The following is a 21946-nucleotide window of genomic DNA, read 5'->3' on the forward strand; positions in this document are numbered from 1 at the left end:
TTTTTCCTACCTTGTACATTTCAGTCAGTAAAATACTATAGGTAAAACTTAGAAGTGGCGAATATCCTGTCAATGGCTGTTTCCTTTGACCTGTACCTTGAAATATTTCTAAGACGCAAAGAAAAATTACAATAAACCTAAATGTTGCCTTTATCCTTTAGCTGTGAACAAAATAATTAAACGAGGACCTACCCAGACTCTGACAGGGCTGCCCACCCTTCCATACTGGACAGATGGACCTTTCTGGAGGCAATTGACTGGCTAGAGAGAAGTCAGGGGTCATCTGAGAAGGAACTACACTTCCAAAGATGCCCCCAGCCTGCAGGTTTAGGCCACAGTGACCCTCCATTTGAGATAAAATTTTAAAATCTCTGGTTCTCGTGAGAGACAAGAGGAGAATGTGATAAAGCTAAGAGCAGCCTGTCGGGGGAAAGGAGCAGTCTGAGGACAGGGAAGGGCTTTTGGGATGAAAAATGTCGTCGCCACATTAGAGCTCAGTGGAGACAGGTGGCAGAGGCTATTTCTGGCAACTGAACAGAGAATCAGGACACCAGTCCAGACAATTCTCCCAGAGCACAAGAAAAAGGATATGGATATGAAATGATATGGACAAGAATAAGGATATGAACATTATGAGACGAGACAGAGGATGGGTTCGAGAGGATACAGCAGAGGAGCAGCAGCAAAAAACAAATGACAGAACAAAGTACAGATGGCCCCTGACCTGTTAACATTTCTCTACTTGACGTTGATGTGAAAGAGATATGCATTCTGTAGACACTGGACTTCCAAGTTTGAACTTTGCTCTTTTCCGGGGCTAGCGGTATCCGTATGGTCCTCTCTTGTGATGCCAGCCCAGGGCAGCCAGCCGCAGCTCCCAGTCTGCCCACAGCCACGAGGGTAACAACCCATACACTTACAACTGCTCTGTCTTTCACTTTCAGTACAGTATTCAATCAAGTACACAAACAAGTCAAAACTTTATTATAAAATAAAATAAACGGGCTTTGTGTTATAGGATTTTCCCCAACTGTAGGCTAATGTAAGTGTTCTGAGCACATTTAAGGTCGTCTAGGCTAAGCTGTGATGTTCAGTAGTTTAGGCATATTAAATGCATTTTGGACTTAGCGTATTTTCAACTTTATGATGGGTTTGTATGGACTAGCCCTGTTGTAAGTCGAGGAAGATCTGTATCCCTGAGATGAAGACTTGAGGCTTCATGGATGTGGGGAATTTTATCTGGGCCAATACCTGGACCTAATTCCTAGCCACCAGACAGGAGTCAGTGAAGGTCCATGATTTTGAGGAGAATCCTCTCCATATGTTTGCCAACAGACCCAACAGGCAAACATTTAACATACTTGTTTTCAAACAGTTCATACAGGTCAATAGATAAACAAGCAACAAATCTGAGCAGGGGTTCACAAAGGAGAACTGTAAGTAATAAATAATAAAAATCACATGAGTAATTTAAGTGCAAAGTTTAAACCAAAAAAAAAAATTCCCTACAAATTGGCCCATGTTTTTAACTGAGCAGTCCCAGTACTGGCCAGTATGGGGTGAGATGAACCCTCTCAGGCTCTTGCTGGTGGTTCTCTCCCCTTCTTCAGAATTTCTGGAAAGAAGTTTAGCAAGATGTAACAAAAGCACCCAAAATGATAAAGCCAGTCGTTTTCCTTTCTAATAATTCATCTTAAAAATTCACCCAGATTTTGCAACCAAGACCTACAAAGATGGTCATAATTTATCGATTCTAGCACAAAAATTTTTTACTATTACAATGCTGCCATTGCAAATGGTGTTTTCAGACTACTAATGGCCAAGACGAGTGCTTATGATATTGTCTAAACAAAGAAGATACAAAATTGAATTCATACTATGTGAAAAATAGAAGAAAAAGACAAAGAAATTTAATCAAAAATTAACCAAAATATAAACAGGATTAACCTCTTTGTTAATTTTCGATTCTTTACACTTTTCAGTATACTAAAGTATTTCTACCAAATGCATTAATTTTTAAATTTACTTTATATATTTATAGACATATATATAATAAAAGTTAAGTCACTATAAAGTTTATAGTAGTATTTGTTCCATCCTTCGCCATGTCTGATTCTTGGTTCCCAGAGCAATCGCTTTTGACTTTTTTAGCTGTTTTCTGTGGTATTTGACTCCCTATTTCTAAATAATAAGCTTATACTGTTACTTCTTGATTTTTCAGATTTAGGCATTATCTGCTGGCTTCCAGTTATGAAAGAGGAGAATTTAGCTGTCACACCTCCACCCTCACTCTCACACTTAGCCTCCACCACATGTTCCCAAACTGATTAGCTCACAACTTTGGGTTAAATTAATATTTATTGTTTACATTTATGTCTGTGTAAATAATATTAACAAAACCATGTGTTACATTAAGATTTCATTGCCTCTCACATAAACTTCGGTTTTTCCTAGAGCTAATAATTGCTTCATTTATTTGTTTCCTTAGGCTCCTTAGACCTACCACTAATTCAGTCCCAAATTTTCAAAAAAAAAAAAAAAAAACTGTAAAATCTTCGAAGTACAAGCAAACTCACAATAATCTGTTCCATTTTGCTTCTGCTCATATCCTTCCTGGAGTCCTCCAGCTCCTCTCTGGACGGCTAGCACCCTATGCCTGCTGCGCCACTGTCAGCTGGGATTTCCCATCACTGTTTGCCTGGTGATTTTTGCCTATTTCCTGATCTAGAATCCTTGTGTCTTGGATCCCATGCCTCCTGCTTGTTTTGGTTTACTCTCTTATTTAGGTGGAGTGCATCCTGTAGCATCTTTCTGTGAAAGACTCCATGGGAGATAAATTTTCTGAGATCTTCCATATATGAACACAAGTTTACTCCACACTCCAATTCACAGGTCCATAAACCACAGCCCATGATTCAGATCTGGTCCATAGCCTGTTTTCTTGCTTTCTGGGAGTTAAGAATGATATTTTTACACTTTAAAAGTGTTGTTTCAAAAAAAACAAAAGGGAATATGCGACAAAGACCATACACAACCCACAAAGCCTAAACTATTTAATATCTGTCCCTTAATAGAAAAAGTTTGCTGACCCCATCCTGATTGGTTGTTTGGAGAAATACAAAGTTCCATGCTGGAAATAATTTTCCTTTAATGTTTGGAGGGCCTGCTTCACCATCTTCTAGTTCCCCGAATTGGTGTCAGAAAAGCCAATGCTCTCCTGGTTCTGTGTATTCAATCTCTTATCTTCTCTCTGGGAACTTTTAAACCTGGGTGTCTGAAAAGTTATAATGGTTTGCAAGTGTGTGGACTTTCTTTTATTCAAAGTGCTAAGTACTCAGAGGGCCTCTGACTCTGAAGACTTATGTCCTTCTAGTCTGGAAAGATATTTGTATCATTTCTTTGATGTTTTCCTCCCTCTGTTCTCTCTTTCAGGGATGTCTGTGAGTTATTTTTGGGACCTCCCAGATCAGTCCTCTAAGTTTATCTTCTTTTTAGCGTATGATTGCCTCGAATGTATCTTCTGGATCTTCTCCTAACGTATTTTGCTGCTGCTCTCATCCAGCAGTGTTAGTTCCTTGAGGACAAGAGTCGGTCCACTCTATCACTGCTGTGTTTCCCCAGTCCCCAGCACAGCCCCTCACATGTCATAGGCAACTGATGAATGTTGTCAAGTGAACAAGTTATCTTTCATTTTCCAAGAGCTTCATCCTGTTTTCCGATAGTTCCTTTATGGAACGTTCCAGTCATGTTTCATGGATAGGATATCATGTCTTACTTCCTGAAAATATTATCTGGAGATTTTTGAAGCTGCCTTTTGCTTTCTGCCTTGTCTGTGTGTCCTCCCAGTTCCTTTTCTCCTCCTGGCCATTTTGCTCTCTATCTTTCATGGTCAGCACCTGTCTAAAACTGGTCTCTTCCTGGGCTGTCCACTCCCATCTGCAGGTCAGGCCCTCAGTGTCATCTGGAAGCTCTGGGTGTGTGGGTGAGGCTGGTGGGGCTCACAGTGTGTGCCCAGCCCCAAGGTCCAAGACCTCTGAATGTGGGGGTCTGTAGGTGTCCGGAGAGACAGCTCCAACCTGGTATTCGGGGAACCAAACTTAACCCTCCTGTCTTAAAGATAGCACTTCCTCCTCCCCTCAGCTGTGCCTGGGAATCAAGGGTCTCTCTGGTCCAATCTCGGCAGAAAGCAGAAATCTGGCCTTCTGCAAGGATGGGAGAATAAGTTAGATCCAAGGGCTCCTCAGACAAACCTTCAAGTAGTACCCCTGCCTTCAGGTCCTCTGGCATCCGCACTGGAAGGTTGCTGGCCCCTCCAGGTCCCAATCCCCTCTGGGCTTCTGCCATGCATGGCAACACGCCTCTTCCTGCCTCTCCTACCTGCAGACTACTGGCTCTGGTACCACTGTTCGTCAACTCTCCAGCTTCCAAACTTGTGTTGACCTTTCCCACCTACTGCTGCCTCCTTTCCCACTCTCTTTGCCCTTGTCATTTCGTACTTCCTTTATTCCTTTATTGCCATTTTATTAGAGTTTTCAGAGGGGGTGGAGATAAACAAGGAATTCTGTCTGCCGTGTTAAACACACACAGCCACGTGTTGCCATGACAACCCCTAGGTAAGGGTGGTATAGCTTCATACTAAGCGATGTGCTGGATGTTACCCACAATGAAAAGATAGGTTCACTTCCTCAAAGAGCTACCAGCCTCAAAGGAAAGGCAAAGGTAAAGACTTCAATATCGTGCAAGTCCTGTAACGGAGGTGTACCTGGGCCACAGAGGGGTCACCAGAGAAGGACCTCCCTCTAACAAGAGGGAGAAGGGGTCACGTAAGAGATAACACTGGGATTGTAGGATTGTGGGGAAGGAGAAAGACTTAAGCTTGTGACCATTTGGAGGGCAAGAAGGAATTTGCTCAAATTGTTATTTTCATTGACTCTCCTCTCCCGGGAACTATAACAAAGTATTGATTTCTCAGTGTACAGCTCGACCTCCCCTGTCAAAATGAGCTAAACCTTCGCAGATGACATCTGAGTATCCAAGATGCCCAGCAGAGCTGCCTGGAGGAGCCCCTGACCCCCACCCCCAGTTTCCTCCTGTAAAACAAGAGATTAACAGGAAGGTTAAATGTATGTAAATTTCCCAAGAGGGTTGGCACCCACAAGGAGTTAGTCCTCCTAGCCCCCATCTCTTTTAAAGAAGAAAAGAGAAAGAACTAACATCTTCCATGTATAGCATGGGACTCACATGTGCAGAAGTATAACTTCTTTTGCTTTCTTTGCTCTTAAGCCACCATTTTCTTGAATGGTGAAAAAAATTGCCACTTTAAGGTAACTACTTTCTGATTTTAAGCTTATTCTCTTATAGGTTAGTTTGCAGTCAAGTTTATCTTTTCCTGCTCACTTCCCCGAGAGTGAGTTAAGCATCCTAAGTGGCTTATTGCCCTGGCATCTGAGAAGGCGCATCTGGCCCTTAGTGCCCTCCAGTTGAGGACAGGGGGCAGAGGCATTTTTTTAAAGAGATAATAACTAGGAATTTTCCAGCTGTAATCAAAGATACCACTCCACAGATTTAAGAGACCCAGTGATCCCAAAACAAGATACACTTCCCTATGTAGATGAAGAAGGAATTGAAAGCCACCAGAGAAATACAGATTACCTTCCCAGGAATAGCTGTTAGATTATAGCTGACTTTCCAACATCATCAATTAAAGTCAGAAAACAGTAGAACCATAACTTCAAAATACTAAAGAAAAATGTTTGCCAAACAATGGTTTCATACCCAGTGAAAATAGATTTTGAGAACAAGGGTGTAATATTTTGAAAATGTCTTCCAAGGACTAAGTCAGTAACTTAAGGAAATTCTACAGGATATATTTAGCCAGAAGGAGTGATTCCCATATAGCAGGTCTGATGTGCAAGAAGAAATGGAGTGCAAAGAGAGTGGCAAATAGGTGGGTAAATTTCAATGAGCATTGTTTGTATAAAACAGAATAATAAGGTCTAGTAGGGTTAAAGGGAAAAATAGGCTTAAAATACGTACAAGACTAGAGCTCTCCTGTCCCCATGTTTTTGAGGAAGAGGGGAAAGGTCTACATTTACTTTGGATGTGAGACTATGTACAATTCCACTCTGAGACACAGGAAAATAAAGTAAAGTGTGAACATAGGCAGGACAAGAGAAAAAAAACATAAACTTGTGTGATAAGAAAGAAAATACTATATAAGATGGAAGCTTTAAACTTAAATCTACGAGCATTCACATTAAACGTAAGTGAACTTAATGTTCAAATTAAGAGTCAATAATTGTCAAACTTGACCAAAAAAATTTTTTTTTAATCCAGCTATAGGCTATTTACAAAAGCTTTGCCTAAAACAAAAGTACAGAAACATTAAAAGGGTAGAAAAAATATGACATACATCTAATCAAAATAAAAGCATTAAGGCTGTGTTAATATCAGGCATATAGAGTTTAAGTAAAAAGTATGACTAGAGAGTAGAGAGAAAGAGGCTTGATTCAAAGGAAGATATGTAAGAATCATAAATATGTATGCACTTAAATAACATATCCTTAAATATATGAAACAAAAGTTGAAAGAACTAAAAGGAAAATTAGAAAAATTCACAATCACAGTGGGAGGTTTTAACATGCCTCTCTTAGTACCTAATACAAAAGCAGCAAAAAAAAATCAGTGAGAACATAGATTTAAACAAAACAATTTAGCAATATTGAGTAAATGGACAGAACATCACACCCAACAGTCATAGAATACACATTTCTTTTTAAGCACACATGGAACATTTACTGAAACTGGCCATATCCTGGGACATGAAGCAAGTACCAACACATTTCAAGTGATTGAAATCAATATAGAGTATGTTCTCTGGCCACAGTGCAACTAAGCTAGAAGTCAGTAACAAAAAGATCACCAAAAACCTCAATATGTTTGGTAATTCAGAAAAATACTTCTAAATAACTTATGGATCAAAAAAGGCATAATAATAAAAAATTAGAAAGTATTTTGAACTGAATGATCATGAAAACACTACATATCAAAACTTGTAGGATGCAAGTGAAGTCATCCTTAGAGGGAAATTTTACAGCCAGAACTGTGTATATTAGAAAATAAAACAAACTGCTAATTAGCTAGCCAAGCATCCATCACCAGAAGTTAGAAAAAGAACAGCAAAATAGCACAAAGAAAGTAGGAGGATAGAATTAATAAAATTAAGAACAGAAATTGCTGAAATGGAAAACAAACATTCTGTAGAGAAGATCAGTAAAGCCAAAAGCTGGTTCTTTGAAAAGACTGGTAAGACTGCAAACCTCGAGCAAGACTGAACAAGGGAAAACATGGAAACACAACCAACATTAGGAGTGAAAACAACATCACTGCAGGTGGTGCCGACACTAAACAGATCAGAGAATATCGGGAACAGCCTTCTGCCAATATGTTTCAAAATTTAGATATAATGGACAGAATCCTGGAAAAATGTCAATTGCCAAAAATTATAATGAAGAATTAAAAATCTGAATCGTTTCATAGCCATTAAAGAAATTAAGTCCGTAGTCCAAAAATTACACACAAATTAAAACTTCAGCCTCGTAAGACTTCACTGGTGAGTTCTACCAAACACCCAAGGTAGCGGGGGAATGTTATTTCAATCCTACACAAGCTCTTTTAGAGCGTAGGAAAAGAGGGAACTCCCAGCACTCGTTATGAGCCTAGCAAGACCTTGATACCAAAACCTGATTGGGACATTTAGAGAAAAGAAAATTGTAGACTTCTCTTACTTCCTAAAAAGAAAATTAGCAAAGCAAATCCATCAACACATTGAAAAGATAATATATCTTGACCAAACAGAGTTTATCTCAGGAGTGCAATATTAAAGATTAGAAAGTTAATCACTGCAATGCACTATATTAACTGATTGAAGGAGAAAAACCACACAATCATTTCCAAGAATTGCAGAGAAGTCATTTATGACAAAAGCTCTTAAACTAGGAATAGCTGGGAATGTCTCTCTTTTTTTAATTTTACTGAGGCAACATTGATTTATAACACTGTGTAAGTTTCTTGTGTACAACGTTATATTTCTACTTCTGGATACCATAACCATGTGCTCACTACCAACAATTTAGTTTCCACCTGTCACCATACCATTGATCTCCTTTACCTTTTTCACCCTCGCCCACACCTCCGCATCTGGTAACCACTGCTGTTTTCTGTATGTACATGTTTGTGTTCATGTTTGTTTTTGTTTGTTTTGTTTATTCATTGGGATTTTTTTTTTGGTTTATTAGTTTCTTTATATTCCACATATGCTTGAAGTCATTTGGTATTTGTCTTTCTTCATCTGGCTTATTTTGCTTAGCATAATACCCTCAAGATCCATCCGTGTCGTCACAAATGGCAAGATTTCATCTTTTTATGACTGAGTAGTATTCCACTGTATGTATACGTGTGTGTGTGTGTGTATATGGTATATACATAGTATGTATATATTTGTGTACATATATATGTGTGTATATGTGTGATATATATATACACACACACCACAGCTTCTTTATCCAGTCATCTGTTGACGGACTCTTAGGTTGCTTTCATATCTTGGCTATTGTAAATAGTGCTGCAGTGGACATAGGGGTGCATATATCTTTTCAGATTAGTATTTTCATATTATTTGGATAAATATCCAGAAGTGAGATAGTTGAATTGTATGATGGTTTTATTCTTAATTTTTTGAGGAATCCATACTGTCTTCCTCAGTGGCTGCACCAATTTGCATTTCCACCAACAGTGCAAGAGTGTTCTTTTTTTTTTTTTCACATTCTCACCAACATTTTTTATTTCTTATCTTTTTGATAATAGCCATTCTGACATGTGTGAGGTGGTACCCCATTGTAATTTTGACTTCCATTTCGCTGATGTTTAGTGATGTTGAGCGTCTTTTCATGGGCCTGTTGTGTCCTCTTTGGAAAAATGTCTATTCAGCTCCTCTGCCCATTTTAAAATCAGGGTGTTTGTTTTTTTATTGTTGAGTTGTATACATTCTTTGTATATTTTGGATATTAAACGTCTCTTAAATAACACATATGTCAGGCTAGACCAGGATAGGCTGCAATAAGAAATCCCCCAACTTGAGGAGCTTAACACTTACATGAAGTTTACCTCTCATCAGTTAAATCCCACATAGGCTCAGAAGGTCTACAGGGCATTTCCCTTCCAAGCTGTCTCGGGGATCCCAGTAGACCCCATTTATGGCTTTGCTATCTTAATTGTAGCTTTCAGATTCACCATGAAGAGCTGGAAGGTCGTGCAAGAGTTCTTATGGCCAAGTCTAGATGAAGCATATATCCCTTCCACCCACATCCCATTGACTATAATTTAGTCAAATCACATAAACCCAACCTAATTTCGAGAGAAACAGAAGTGTTCGTTTTCTGTATGCCCAGAAAGGGGAAAAATAAAAATGAGTCTTAATGAACACATGGCATGGTCTCTGCCACCACTGAAAAAGGGTATCTGTGGAAAACTTGCAGCAAACATCATATGTAATAATGAAACTTGAAAATTTTTCTTCTGATCGTGGGAATAACACAAGGATGCCTGGTAACACCATCTCTATTCAGCATTATACTACAGGTCTTAAACAATACAACAGGTCTTAAACAATATAACAAGAAAAAAGTGTAAAAGGACTGAAAATGAAGCAGCAAAACTGTCAGTATTTTCGGATGGTATTATTTTAGACATAGAAGATTCAAAAGACTCTACAGATAAACTGTTAGAATTAATGAGAGAGTTCAGCAGGTTTACAAGATACATATTCAGGATACCTAGATCAATTCTATTGCTACATATCAACAATAGGGAAAATATTTTTAAAACACCGTGTATAATAGCATCAAAAAAAATCAAATATCTAGGAATAAATCTTACAAAAGATATATAATTGCTCTACAAGAAAAATTGGAAGACTTTTTTTAGAAACATTTAAGAAGACCTAAATAAATGGAAAGATATACCATGCTTGTGGATTGGAAGGCTCAGTGTTGTAAAGATGTCAGTTCTCCCTAAATTGAATTATAGATTTGATTCAATTCCTATCAGAATTTCAGCAAGTTTTTTGTTTGTTTGTTTGTTTTTATTTGGGGGACTGTTTCATTTTTGTGGAACTTGACAAGTACTTTCTAAAATTTATACAAAAAATGCCAAAAGTCAAGAATTGCCAAGATACTGTTGAAGAACAAAGCAGAAGGATTTGCTTAACCAGACATCAAGATGTGTACCAAAGCTCTGTTAATCAAGGCAATGTGGCGTTGTACAGGGATGGTAGACGGGGCCACAGAACAGAACATAGAGTGGAGGAACAGCCCGGTGCACAGATGGACACCAGGTGTTCCGCACGGGTGACAAAGCACAGCATCGGGGCGGAGGAATCTTTTTGGTAAACGATGCTGGAATAATTGGCTCACCAAATGCAAAATAATTTAATAGGACTCACATCATGCACAAAGACACAAATGTGAAAAACAAAACTATAAAGCTTTTATTAGATAATATAGAAAAATTTCTTCATGACACAAAATGCACTAGCCGTAAAAGAAAAACCTGACCACTCAATTACATAAAAATTATGAACATTTGTTTTCCAAGGATCCCATCAAAAGAACAGTAAGACAAGCCATCAGGTGAGAGAAGGCATTTGTGACACATAATAACCAGCCAACAAAGGACTAATATTTGGAATATGTGAAGAACTCTACAAATCGATAAAAAGGCAGATAACCCAAAATACGGGCAAATGATTTGAACAGGCACTTCACAAAAATAATTAAGCTTGAATATTTAATAATATCTATGAATAAATGTGCAGGCTCCTTGATAAGCAGGAAAATGAACATAAAAACCACAATAAGGTATAACTACACGTCTATCAGATGGGAAAATCCTGACAGTAACCCTGTCTGGTTATTTGCTCGATGGTGCAGAACAAATGAAACTCTCAAACACTGCTGGTTGGAAGGTTAATATATACAACCACTTTAGAAATTGCTTGGCATCATCTGGTAAAGCTGCAAACACATCTACCAAATGGCTCAGCAGTTCCACCCTTAGGTACGTATCGTAAGAAATAGATGCCTGTGTGCACAGGGCGACTTGTGTGAGGATTTTCATAGCAGCATTGTCTGTGATTGTCTAAAGCCATAATCAAACCAAGTCCAGTAAGAATGAGATGAATCAATCATTTGGTATAGAATCACACAATAGAACATTATGCAGCAATGAAACTGGTTGGATTACATTAATTTTACTAACAAAGTGAAAAAAGCTTAACAAAAGAATACGTTCAGTATGATTCCATTTATAAAAGTTTCCGAAGCAGGTGAAATGAATCTGTTTTTTAACGTTGTATAAATACATGGTAAAGCTATAAAGGAAAGCAAGAGAATTAATATTATAAAAGTAAGAACAGTGATTAGCTTCCATCAGAGTGTGGGGGCTGTGATAGGGAACTTCTGTATCATAATCTAGGTGATGATTAAAAGAGGATATACTTTATAATTTATAACTCTTTGTCAAACCCATATGTGTTTTATCCCCTTTTATGTGCATGTTAAATTTTATAATACAATTTTTAATATATCATATACTAAGTCAAAATATTATCTCACCACATAAACATTATCTAATTTCATCTTTAACATAAGGTCCTGCGAAGCAGTTATTAACCCATTTTACAGATAAGCAAACTGAACTTCAAATGGCTAAACGTTTTATTTTTTCCAATAGTTTGGTAATTTACCTGAGGCATCCTAGTGAGGGATGGAACTAGAGCTTCCACCCGAGGCCCACTCCATATCTCTCTGAGTCCCATTCCTACTCTTTCCGTGATGATTCTCTGTAGCTTCTACAGTTCACTGGAGCTCTAAGCCTAAAATGCCTCATTCTCCAGCTCCTGAGCCATGAGCATCGCCCATCAGACAGCCCACGTCCTTTCCAGAGTAGGCCTTCTGTCCCCTGAGCAGCACAGTCCTCCGGAGCCCACAGTGAGCCTGTGCAGTGGGTCACATTACCCATCCACATGGTTCAGGCTAAATCCCATCCCTCCATCTTTGATCCATGAAATCCCCTATCTGGGCTGAGATGTGTAACTCTTGCCCCGCACATGATTAGAGGACAGCAGGGCCCTGTCAGTCCCACACAGCGGGGAGCCATCATGTTCTTCCAACATATTCCGACCCTAATTGTCTGCACTGCTGTCTGGGAGCCTTGACTGGGCTCCACCCTCACAGCCTCTTCTCGGCTCCCCTGGGTTGTAGAAGTCTCTGGAGGAGAGGCACATGGTTCCTGAAGTGCATTTACCAGGCCCACAAGAGCTGGCCCACCCAGGAAAGAATTCCAGGGTCTGCTCCCACTTGGGATGAGGCCCAGAGATTGTTAGCACCTGGCTGAATTCCCGCTGCCAGGTGGCGAGCCTGTACCAGAACACCACTGCTCTCCCCGCCTAGGAAGGTACCAGGTGATCGGGGGTATCATCTCTCCGGTCAACGACCACTACGGGAAGAAAGACCTCGCCGCTGCCCGGCACCGGGTGGCCATGGCCCGGCTGGCCCTGCAGACGTCCGACTGGATCCGAGTAGACCCCTGGGAGAGCGAGCAGACGCAGTGGATGGAGACGGTCAAGGTGCTGAGGTACCGGTGGGCACGTGCTCATGGGATAAGCAGGGGCCACGGTCACATCTGCAGAGCCCGCGGGGTGGAGGGCAGGGATGGACTGTCGAGGGGGCTTCAGCCAGACCTCACCCAAATCTGAAAAGTGTTTCCCCTTAAAGGAGGAGAGACCAACAGATTCACATTCTCAAGGAGGTCCTGAGTGAAAACAATCTCAAACCACTGCCCTTCAGGGTTCACTTTGTGAAAACACCCAATCTTGTTTTAAAGGGCTGCAGGAACCGGGCTCCAGGGCCACCACCTAGTAGCGGTGTGACATTAGGTGCATGACAGCTTCTCAGGGACACAGTTGTCATTTGCAAAATGGGGACAATACAACCTAATGAGGATTAAGAAAATGTAAATCACTTTTCTGACCCAGAACCACTTAGTCGTATTTAGTGAGACCTTTTGTTATGGTCATAACTGACTAGATTGAAACCTGTATTTACATAATAGGCCATCTTTTCTAATTGTACACATTCTGGGTTCTATAAATCTCGACTTAGAAAAACAGACTATGAATCTAGAAGTAGTTACACAGGATTTTTTTTTTTTTCTCTTGAAATTACTATCAGCATTCGGCTTAAGTACAGTAGCTGTTTAAAAGCCCCGGCCAGCCCTGTATGTTAGACCAGTGGGTCACTGACTTGTGTCTGGGAAACTTTACTGGGAGTTTTCTAGAAAAGCAGGAAGTCCCACCTGTCCTGGCTGTCAGAGGGGATTGTGAGGGGGGCCTGCCTGTCGCTAATGACAGCCAGCTCTGCTCAAGGGATTGCAAACTCTCGGCTGTGCCTTTATCTGTATGAAAGCACTAGGATTGTCAGGGAAGAGGAGACACAAGTGACGAGGTTGAATAACTGGCAGGCCTGCCCATAATTTGTTTGGGTTTTCATTTTTTATTTATCTTCACAGTCACGTGGGAGAAAAATATATACCTGTTTAGAAAAGGCAAACATTTAGTTTCCATATCCTGGTTCTTATTCCTTACCCTTTGCAAGGGAAGAAACAGCTAGAAGCAGACAGTGCAACTTCAAAACCTGTTGCCAAATTAAAGGGGAGCAAATATGAAATAATTGTTAGGGTGTTTGCTCTTTTTTTTTAACATAAGGGACAAATTTACACCCAAATTGTCCTTTCAGAATAAGCAATCTGTATAGTCAGCTCCCATTTATCTAGGCTGATAGGAGTGGAAACAAAACAGGTCACCCAGCAAATCATTTAGCTTTAACACATAGTTAGAAACAAACCAACACTCTCCTTCTCTGCCCCGTGGAGGTAGTGTGGCCTGGGACCCAGATCTTGGAGCCAAATTTACTAGCGAAGTGACTTGATGTGAGTGAGTTAGCCTCTTTGAGTCTCAGTTCCTCACCTAATAAGATGGGGATGACACCGCCTACTTCACTGGCATACTGTGTGAATTAAGTGAGATGATGTAGGAAAAACCTGGTTTATAGTAGGTGCTTAATCACGTTAGCTACCTTCCCTGCATCACTAACCCTGGCCCGTAATTTATCCTCAGAACAGATAAGCCATTCACGGATAAACAGGATTTGACCACAGTACCACATAATCAATATTCTGTTGCAAAATGCAGGCCTAAGATTTTCCTGGACACATTCTTTTTCTTCTTTTACTGTATCCCTTAGCCTGGTGCTTTTCAGCCCTGGCTGTGCATTGAATCAACTAGGCAGCTTTCAGAAGCACTGAAGCCTGAGTCTTACCCCAGAGGCTGGGATGTCCTTGGTCCAGCATGGAGCATTAGGATTTTTAAGAGCTCCCTGGTGATTCTAATGCGTGGCCAGGGTTGAGCCCCCCAGCCTCAGTCACCAAGTGTGTGAACCGTGCTTATGATTAATACCAGTGGTCTCAGTCCTGGGAAGCTTTTGCAAATGCTCCACCTTCCCTACCCCAGGATTATGGTTTTCCTGGGGCAGGGTCTAGATGTGACTATTTTTTTAAAGATCTCCAAATAATTTATTTTGTGCAGCTAAGGTTGTGAATCCAGTGATACAGTCGACACCATTTTAGCAGATAGCTGATTATGATTTTTTTTTCAATATTTGTAGTGGGCTTCATTACTTATGTTTTCCTAAAATTACCAAAAGCATTTTTTTAAGGTTGAAAAGCCAGTTGAAACTGTAAAGTTGGGTGATTCTAGCAGCACAGCAGAAACCCACCGCACCCTTTGCTCCATTTAGTGTCTTCTTGGTGGAGTCAGCAGTGGCTCCACATCATGGTGACAGTGATGTACGTCACTATGAACTAAATTCACTCTAGGGTTTATTGAATATTCTTCTCTTTGTCAGATTGCTTCTTTTTACTCTATTTTTTTTTTTAATATGAGCCAGCTTTCGTGCTTTTCGGGCATTTAGGAACTTCTTTCGCTCTCCTTTTCCCCATGTTTGGGGGGAGGTCCTTTGTCACGATGCCATTTGATGTGGTCAAATCAGCAGCAGCATCTCATGTACCCCTTTGCAAACATGATCATGTTCCCATTTTACAGATGAGGAAACTGAGGCTCAGAGAGTTAATCACAGTCACACAACAAATAAGCTCGTGGTGGAACCCCAGGCTGTTGGACTCTGAAGCCACTCTTAGGGCCATCTTCAAAACCAGTCATCTTACTGGTGGGAACACAGTGTGGCTGACATTGCTCCTGCCACAATGACTCTCTGATTGAGCATCCCTGGAGCACAGGGGCTGCTGAGGACACAGAGAACATGCTTCCAGGGTCAGTCATCAGGCCCAGGGTACCACTCAGGCAGGCAACAAGAGGAAGCAGTGACTACTGCCCCACAAAGGCAGAGTGGAAGTCTGGGAGGAAGATGTATTTGGCACGGAAAGTAATCATTTGTACACCAGCGTTCAGAGCTCCAGCTAATAAACAAAGTAGGGTCGACTTGAACTAGGGGCTTCAAGGTAAATAAAATTAAATGATAGTACCACCTTTTATTGATCACCTACTATGTGTGTCAGGTGTATAAAATCTGGTCAGCTCAGCAACTCTGAGCAATTGGTGGGTTTGACTGCATTACACAGATGAGGGAATGGAGGCTCTAAAGGGGTCAGCAACATACTCAAAGTCCTACAGTTAGAAAGTGGAGGTGAGACTCAGACCTACTTCAGTCCAATGCGAGATTCCAGACTAACCCGGGACTGAATCCTCAGAGATGACATTTACCAAAACCAAAGCAATAGGACAATAACGGAAACACAGACGAATCCAGTGAGGCCCTAAGAAGACTCAGCTGAGTCTCTGACAGCATCAGGAAGGATTTTGGACCAGAATGAAATATATTTATTTATCCACCCCTTCTACCATTCCTGAATTCTGCTGACTTTAGGTAAGCAGTTTTCTCAGGACCAAGAATATAAGGATGAATTAAACGAGCTCCCTGTTCACCGTCTGGTAGGGAAGATAGACTGAGAGTAATGATGCTAATAACAGCTAGTGTTGATTTGGCACACTCTGTGTGGGGGATGTGCTAAGCTCTTTAATATATATTTTTTTATTGAAGTATAGCCAGTTTACGAGTTGTGTCAATTTCTTGTGTACAGCAGAATGCTTCAGTCATACATGAACATACATAGATTTGTTTTTTTAATATATATATTTTTACTGAATTATAGTCAGTTTACAAGCTAAGCTCTTTAATTCACCCTCACAACAGCTCTCTGGAGTGGTCCTGTATCATCCCCCATTCTACAGATAAGGAAACTGGAGGCAGATTGCCCGTGGAACACCAAGATTCCACAACTGCTAGTTGGAACCAGAATTCCAGGCCATTTCATTCTAGAACATGACCTTTCCACTGCACCTTCTCCCAGTGACAGTCAGCATCAGCCACTTGCCCAGCCAGGAAGAAGCACTTCTCCTCCATGGTCTTGTGATCCCAGTGTAGGCAAGGCGGGCATTAACTTTCCTTACCAATTAACAGAGGTCAAGGAGGCTCTGAGAGTGTTAGTGATTCACCCAGAGTCATACAAGCAGGGGAGCCTAAACTTGAACCTGGCCACTCTGGCTACAAAGCACCTGCTGTTCATACCAGGCACTACTCCCTCCCAAACACAGCTCCAGTAGATGCATGTTACAGCTGGTGGAAGATTGAAGATCAAATTGATACAAGACGTAATGATTATCTGTGCTTGATTAAAAAAAAAGAAGGCACGGGTACCTCTTGATTTGCAGAAGACAGATTACTGAAAGAGCCAGGCCTGCCAAATTGGTGTAAGTCAGATCATATTTGAACTGCTAACACGTAATGAGATTTGCTCTGTGCTGCACGTCGTTTCGTGCACGTTGCATGTGTAACTCCTTTCATCTTCATAACCACCCATTGGAGGCAGGCACTGTCATCATTCCTCACTTTGCAGGTGCTGGGACCGGAAACCACCCACCCAGGGTCCCACATTTGGCTGGTGGGGGAGCTGGGATTCAACCCAGACAGCCTGGCCCCAAGCCAGGCTCTGAGCCATCACCCTGTCAAGTTCTGAAGTACTAGCTTCCAATAAGAGCGAGCATCCTTTTGGAGCAGCAACTGTAGGCCATGCACTGTGCCAGTGCTTCCTGTGTGGTAGCTCATTTACTATCACAAAAGTCTAAAAAGTAGGTGTATTATCCCAGCTTTACAAATGAGCTCAGGTCCATCTGATTCTAGTAGCCCAGGTCCTTAATCCCTATTCAGCTTTTTTTTTTTTTAAGTGAGATACTGAAAGGAAATACTGAAAGAGTAGAAATATGCCCATTTCCTTCCCTCCGCAGGGCTCAGGGAAGGCAGTGAGCTGTCAGATAGGGCCCTCTGTGAGCTCCCAGCCCTGTCTGCTTTAGGTCCCAGCCCTGGGCATAGGGCCTGGCCCACAGTAGGCACTCAACAAATATTTGTGGAATGAGCTGCCTAAAATGGACAAAAGCAGGTTGAGGCTTAAAATCAGAGACCCGCCCTGGGTGGCTTTGGGGGACTGTAGGTGGCACGGACACACCCTGAGCCCCTCTGCTTACAACACAGGCATCATCGCAGCGAACTGCTCAGATCTCTGCCCAAGACAGAAGGCGCAGACCAAGGCAGGGCCGCCTCCCCGGCCCCCGCAGGTGGGTGCTGACCCCCTCATCCGTGGGAGGGTGAGATGTCATGGTTCCCGGCGAGAACAGACGGGAGTCACAGCCCCCTGGACACAGATAAAAGTTTTTGAGACCTGCTTGGCTTCTCGTGTTAGAAGTTCAAAATAAGCAATCTGCCACCATCCCTTGTAAATTGTTACACTAATTTGGGATTTTCTGCCCCCAAGGGAGTTTACCTCCCCTTGTGACTTGTGCTTATGACCTGGATTACAGTCAGGGATAAACTGCGGGGTTCTGCTGGGCTGCTTTGGAAAACCTCAGCCTTTTCGAATACAAAAAGTGCCATTATAACCCTTAAATCGAGAGGCTAATACTTCAGAGCAGTGTTACTCAATGTTTTACTCAGAAAAGGAAACTTATTTTTAAGGGATTTAAAGTCAATTTGGATTATCCTTCTAATTTGTAGTCCTGAGTTTCTACCCTGTTGTCAGCTGCCGGTGTTTGACAGAACCGTGTCAGCTGTGATTTGCGGGTGCCTCCCTTCTGCACGCCAGCTCTGGTACCCGGGGTCAGATGCACAGCCCCTCGTGCAAATACACAGGAGCACCAGCGATGGGAGGCAGGATGCGCGCGGGCAAGGAATCACTGGTCCCACTGGGCTGAAATTCTGGCCGGCTCATCTGCAGGGTTTCCTAAAGCAGCTCTCCCAACTTTGGTTAGTGGGACACTATTTCCAGATCAGAAGGGCTCTGGAATTTCACAGTTAAACAAACTTAAAGTGGTGTCTTTACTGCAAAACTTTTCAGAGCCTTTACTGTGTTCATGTGTACTGTGACTCTGTAAGAAAGGGGAATAGGTCTCAGGCATTCTTAACACTTTTTAACCACAGGACTCTTTTTAATGCATTGTTAGTATTTCTCAGAACTGGTGCTCCCCAGAACACAGACTGGGAAATGCTTTTCTAAAAGGGTTTGAAAAGAGGGGAAGGTATAGCTTGGTGGTAGAGTGCATGCTTAGCATGCATGAGGTCCTGCATTCAATCTCCTGTACCTCCATTAAATTATTATTACTATTATTATTATTATTATTATTATTATTATTATTATTATTATTATTATTATTATTATTATTTTAAAACAAAATAAAAAATAAAAAGGACTTGAATATCCCACCAGGCCCTAAAGGATATACTGAATGCTGGTCAAAGGATCGCTCACAGCAGAATCACTTGCAAGGCTGGTTAAAAACACTAATTCCCAGGCCACGCCCCAGACCTCCTGAGCAGGGAGCGGGGCCTGGGAGTCTGGATGTTTAATAGGCAGTCCTGGGATTTGCTCTATCGCCAGTCTGGGGAGTGATACTGGAGGAGGAACCTAAGGAAGGAGGAGTTACAGAGTGTCCTATATAATCAGTGCATGCAGTCTTCATTACACGCCTCTGGTCTCCCTGTCCGCCCCTCGGTTGTCTGCATGGGCTCCTCCCTGCCTGTCCCCAGGTCATGAGCACAGCACAGTGTTCATGCTCAGTCCTTGCCTTCTGTCTGAATCACCTCTGGCTCCGCATCACACCTAAGAGTGTTCCAGAGATGCTGGCTGAGAACAGAGATGGCCTGCCCCAGCCCTGCCCTGAGCCGGGGACAGGCTGTGAATGGTGGTGAGTCCAGGCATGGATCAGGGAGGCCGTCTGGAGGAGGAGACCCTGCATCGCGGTGCAGACTCATCTGGGGTTGGGATGTTTGGGGCAGAGGAGCAGCTGAGTGAGGCACACAGGGGCTGGGCATTCCGTGCCAGTGGGGGAATGCTGGAGCCTCCAGAGGGAGTGGAGCGGAAAGGAGCTGGCAGCCAGCGAAGTGGGAGGAATGCCGCTCTGTTGCTCCCAGCTTCTTACACCTCACCTCTCTGCAGATGCTTCCAGAATCCCTGCCTCTTGTCCTGGCCTACCCCTCATCCCCCTTCCCTTCTTGGCTCCTCTATTGAAAACCTGTCTGTCCTGTGAGGCCCAGTTTGGAACCCACCTTCCCTGTGAAACCAGCCCCTCCCTCCGCCAAAGCTCACCCCACATTCTTTTTAGATTTCTTTTTCCAGGGGCTACTAGCCTGCTCTGCTTGGCCCTGTGATGTTAGGGGTTTATTCCTTACCCCCTTTCTCTCCGTTCAGACCCTAAATCCCACTCGTCTTGCCCTCATCCGAAGTAACTGTTAAAAACGGAAGTTTTAGAAAGTGGGCTTTTTAATTTACCAAAATACATCAGGGGTTTGAAAAATGTCTGCGCCCTTTGCTTGAGAAATTCCCCTTCTAGGAATCTGGCTGAGGAGGTAATTAGAAATTGGGACAAAGATTTATGCAGAAAGATATTGATCACAGCCAATTTTATAATGGCAGATAAAAGCATCCTCAGTGTTTAAATATAAGGAAATGTGTAAGTAAGTTATATTGTATATATCCGATGAAGAATCTACCGAAGAAGGTTTTCATGATAGGGAGAAACACTTAGGAGGTAAGTGGAAAACAATCAGTATACAATTACTGTATAATCTCAAGTACATAAAAAATGTGTAAATATACTTTCATATCTATTTGCATGTCTAAATAGAAAAGACTAAAGAAATACACTAAAATATTGAGTTTTTTGTAGAAAGCAGAACTGTTGTTAATTTCCACTTTAAATACGTAAATATTTTCCATACATTCCATAATTGACACAGATTTTGTTTGTAGTCAGAAAAAGAAAAAAACTAGAGCAACTAAGAATAGGAAGGTGGAGTTTTTCTCACCGTAAGTTTGGCATTTGACGAGGTTGCTTGTATGTTCCTAGTGACATGTTCCTAAGGGCCATTTTGTGTGCTGTGTGTTTTGCTGCCTGCTATCCTACTCTGGGACTGCAAACCAGCAGCTGAGCTCAGCATTTTGGGCTGCCAGAGCCCGGCTTTGCCCATCACTCCTGTGATCTGCAGTCCTCCTTGGACTCACCCAGAGCATCACACTGTGGGATGGATGATGGCTCAGTCCTTTCACACCCCGACTCTGTCTCCTGTGAAGGTGGTCCCTGCCTTGGCTGATGGGGCCGAGCAACCTTCAGAAGATTCTCCTCTCATACAACCAGAGCAGACACTCCACCAGTTTCCAGGTGGCCTTGTGTGGTTAATTTGGGTGCCGCCCTTCAGATTTGTCAATGCCTGGCTTCATCTCGGGTGTCCTGTGTGGACCCAGAAGTCCCACACTCCACACACCTCTCTCTGTGCCTGTGTTCATCTCCTGCTCTAAGCGGGAAATTTCCATTGCATTCTCTCCATCACTCAGCTCCCATAACTTCCAAAGGAGGCTTTATCATCCCCACCTAACAGGTCCATCAGCCGTAACTATCCCAGGGCCCTTGCAGATCTGAAATTTGAACCTAGGGCTGACTGACCTCAGGGTTGGTGCTCTTTGATGGCAAAGAGTTGGGACAGCTGGACATTCAAAGGGGAAGGTCCTGGTGGCCCTTCTCCCACTTTCTATGTTAATCTCTGCTTCATCTGCTTTCTAAAGCCTGCAGCTATTCAAAGACAGAGCACACTGTCCTAAAACACCCACGGACATCTATTTATGTCACTGTATCACCATTAGGACAAATGCAATTGGCAGCCTTTATTCAAAACCTCAGAGTTACAGTCTTTGGACTTGGACAGTCAGAGTCACTCGGTTTGCAGATTTGATAGCAGTGATGTGGATGGATTTGAAAGGGAAATGTAGGTGCCTCTGGAGGGCCTGATGACGGGACTGCACAGAGTTGGGGTCTGAGACACGTGCTGCATCGATCCAGCCCCACAGACATGCCTTTGACTTGGGGGAAGGGGGCAGGGGTGGGTACTTATCCCTTCTGAGAAAGGGCTCAGAGTGAATCATTTGTAATCAATCAAACAGTATCTAATATTGAAGCAAACTTGTGGAAGTCATCCCCACAAAAATCCACCAGGAGAAGAGGAACCTTTGACCTGTGGGAACAGGGGGGTGTGCCCCAGGCTCCAGGAGACCCTGGAATTCAGTGCACAGCACTTAACCTCCCCCATAGAAAGACCACAGAACTACTCAGTTGTTTGAAAGGTCTAATGCTGGTCTCTTGCTATATTACAATAGTCAAATAAATAAGAAATTAAAGTAAAACCTCGCAGATGCAGAACAACTCAAATCCCCA

At 42.2% G+C, this 21946-nt stretch overlaps 1 protein-coding gene across 1 annotated transcript in view; it reads left to right on the top strand.

The window, feature by feature from the left end:
• Window positions 1-21946, top strand: part of NMNAT3 (nicotinamide nucleotide adenylyltransferase 3) — a 103003-nt gene that overhangs the window by 78027 nt on the left and 3030 nt on the right. The window contains exons 3-4 of the mRNA XM_032487483.1: window positions 12510-12693; window positions 17721-17803. Coding sequence (XP_032343374.1) covers window positions 12510-12693; window positions 17721-17803 — 267 coding nt within the window. The remainder of the gene's footprint in view (window positions 1-12509; window positions 12694-17720; window positions 17804-21946) is intronic.

The sequence above is a fragment of the Camelus ferus genome, chromosome 1, assembly GCF_009834535.1.
Source record: "Camelus ferus isolate YT-003-E chromosome 1, BCGSAC_Cfer_1.0, whole genome shotgun sequence".
Lineage (NCBI taxonomy): Eukaryota > Metazoa > Chordata > Mammalia > Artiodactyla > Camelidae > Camelus > Camelus ferus.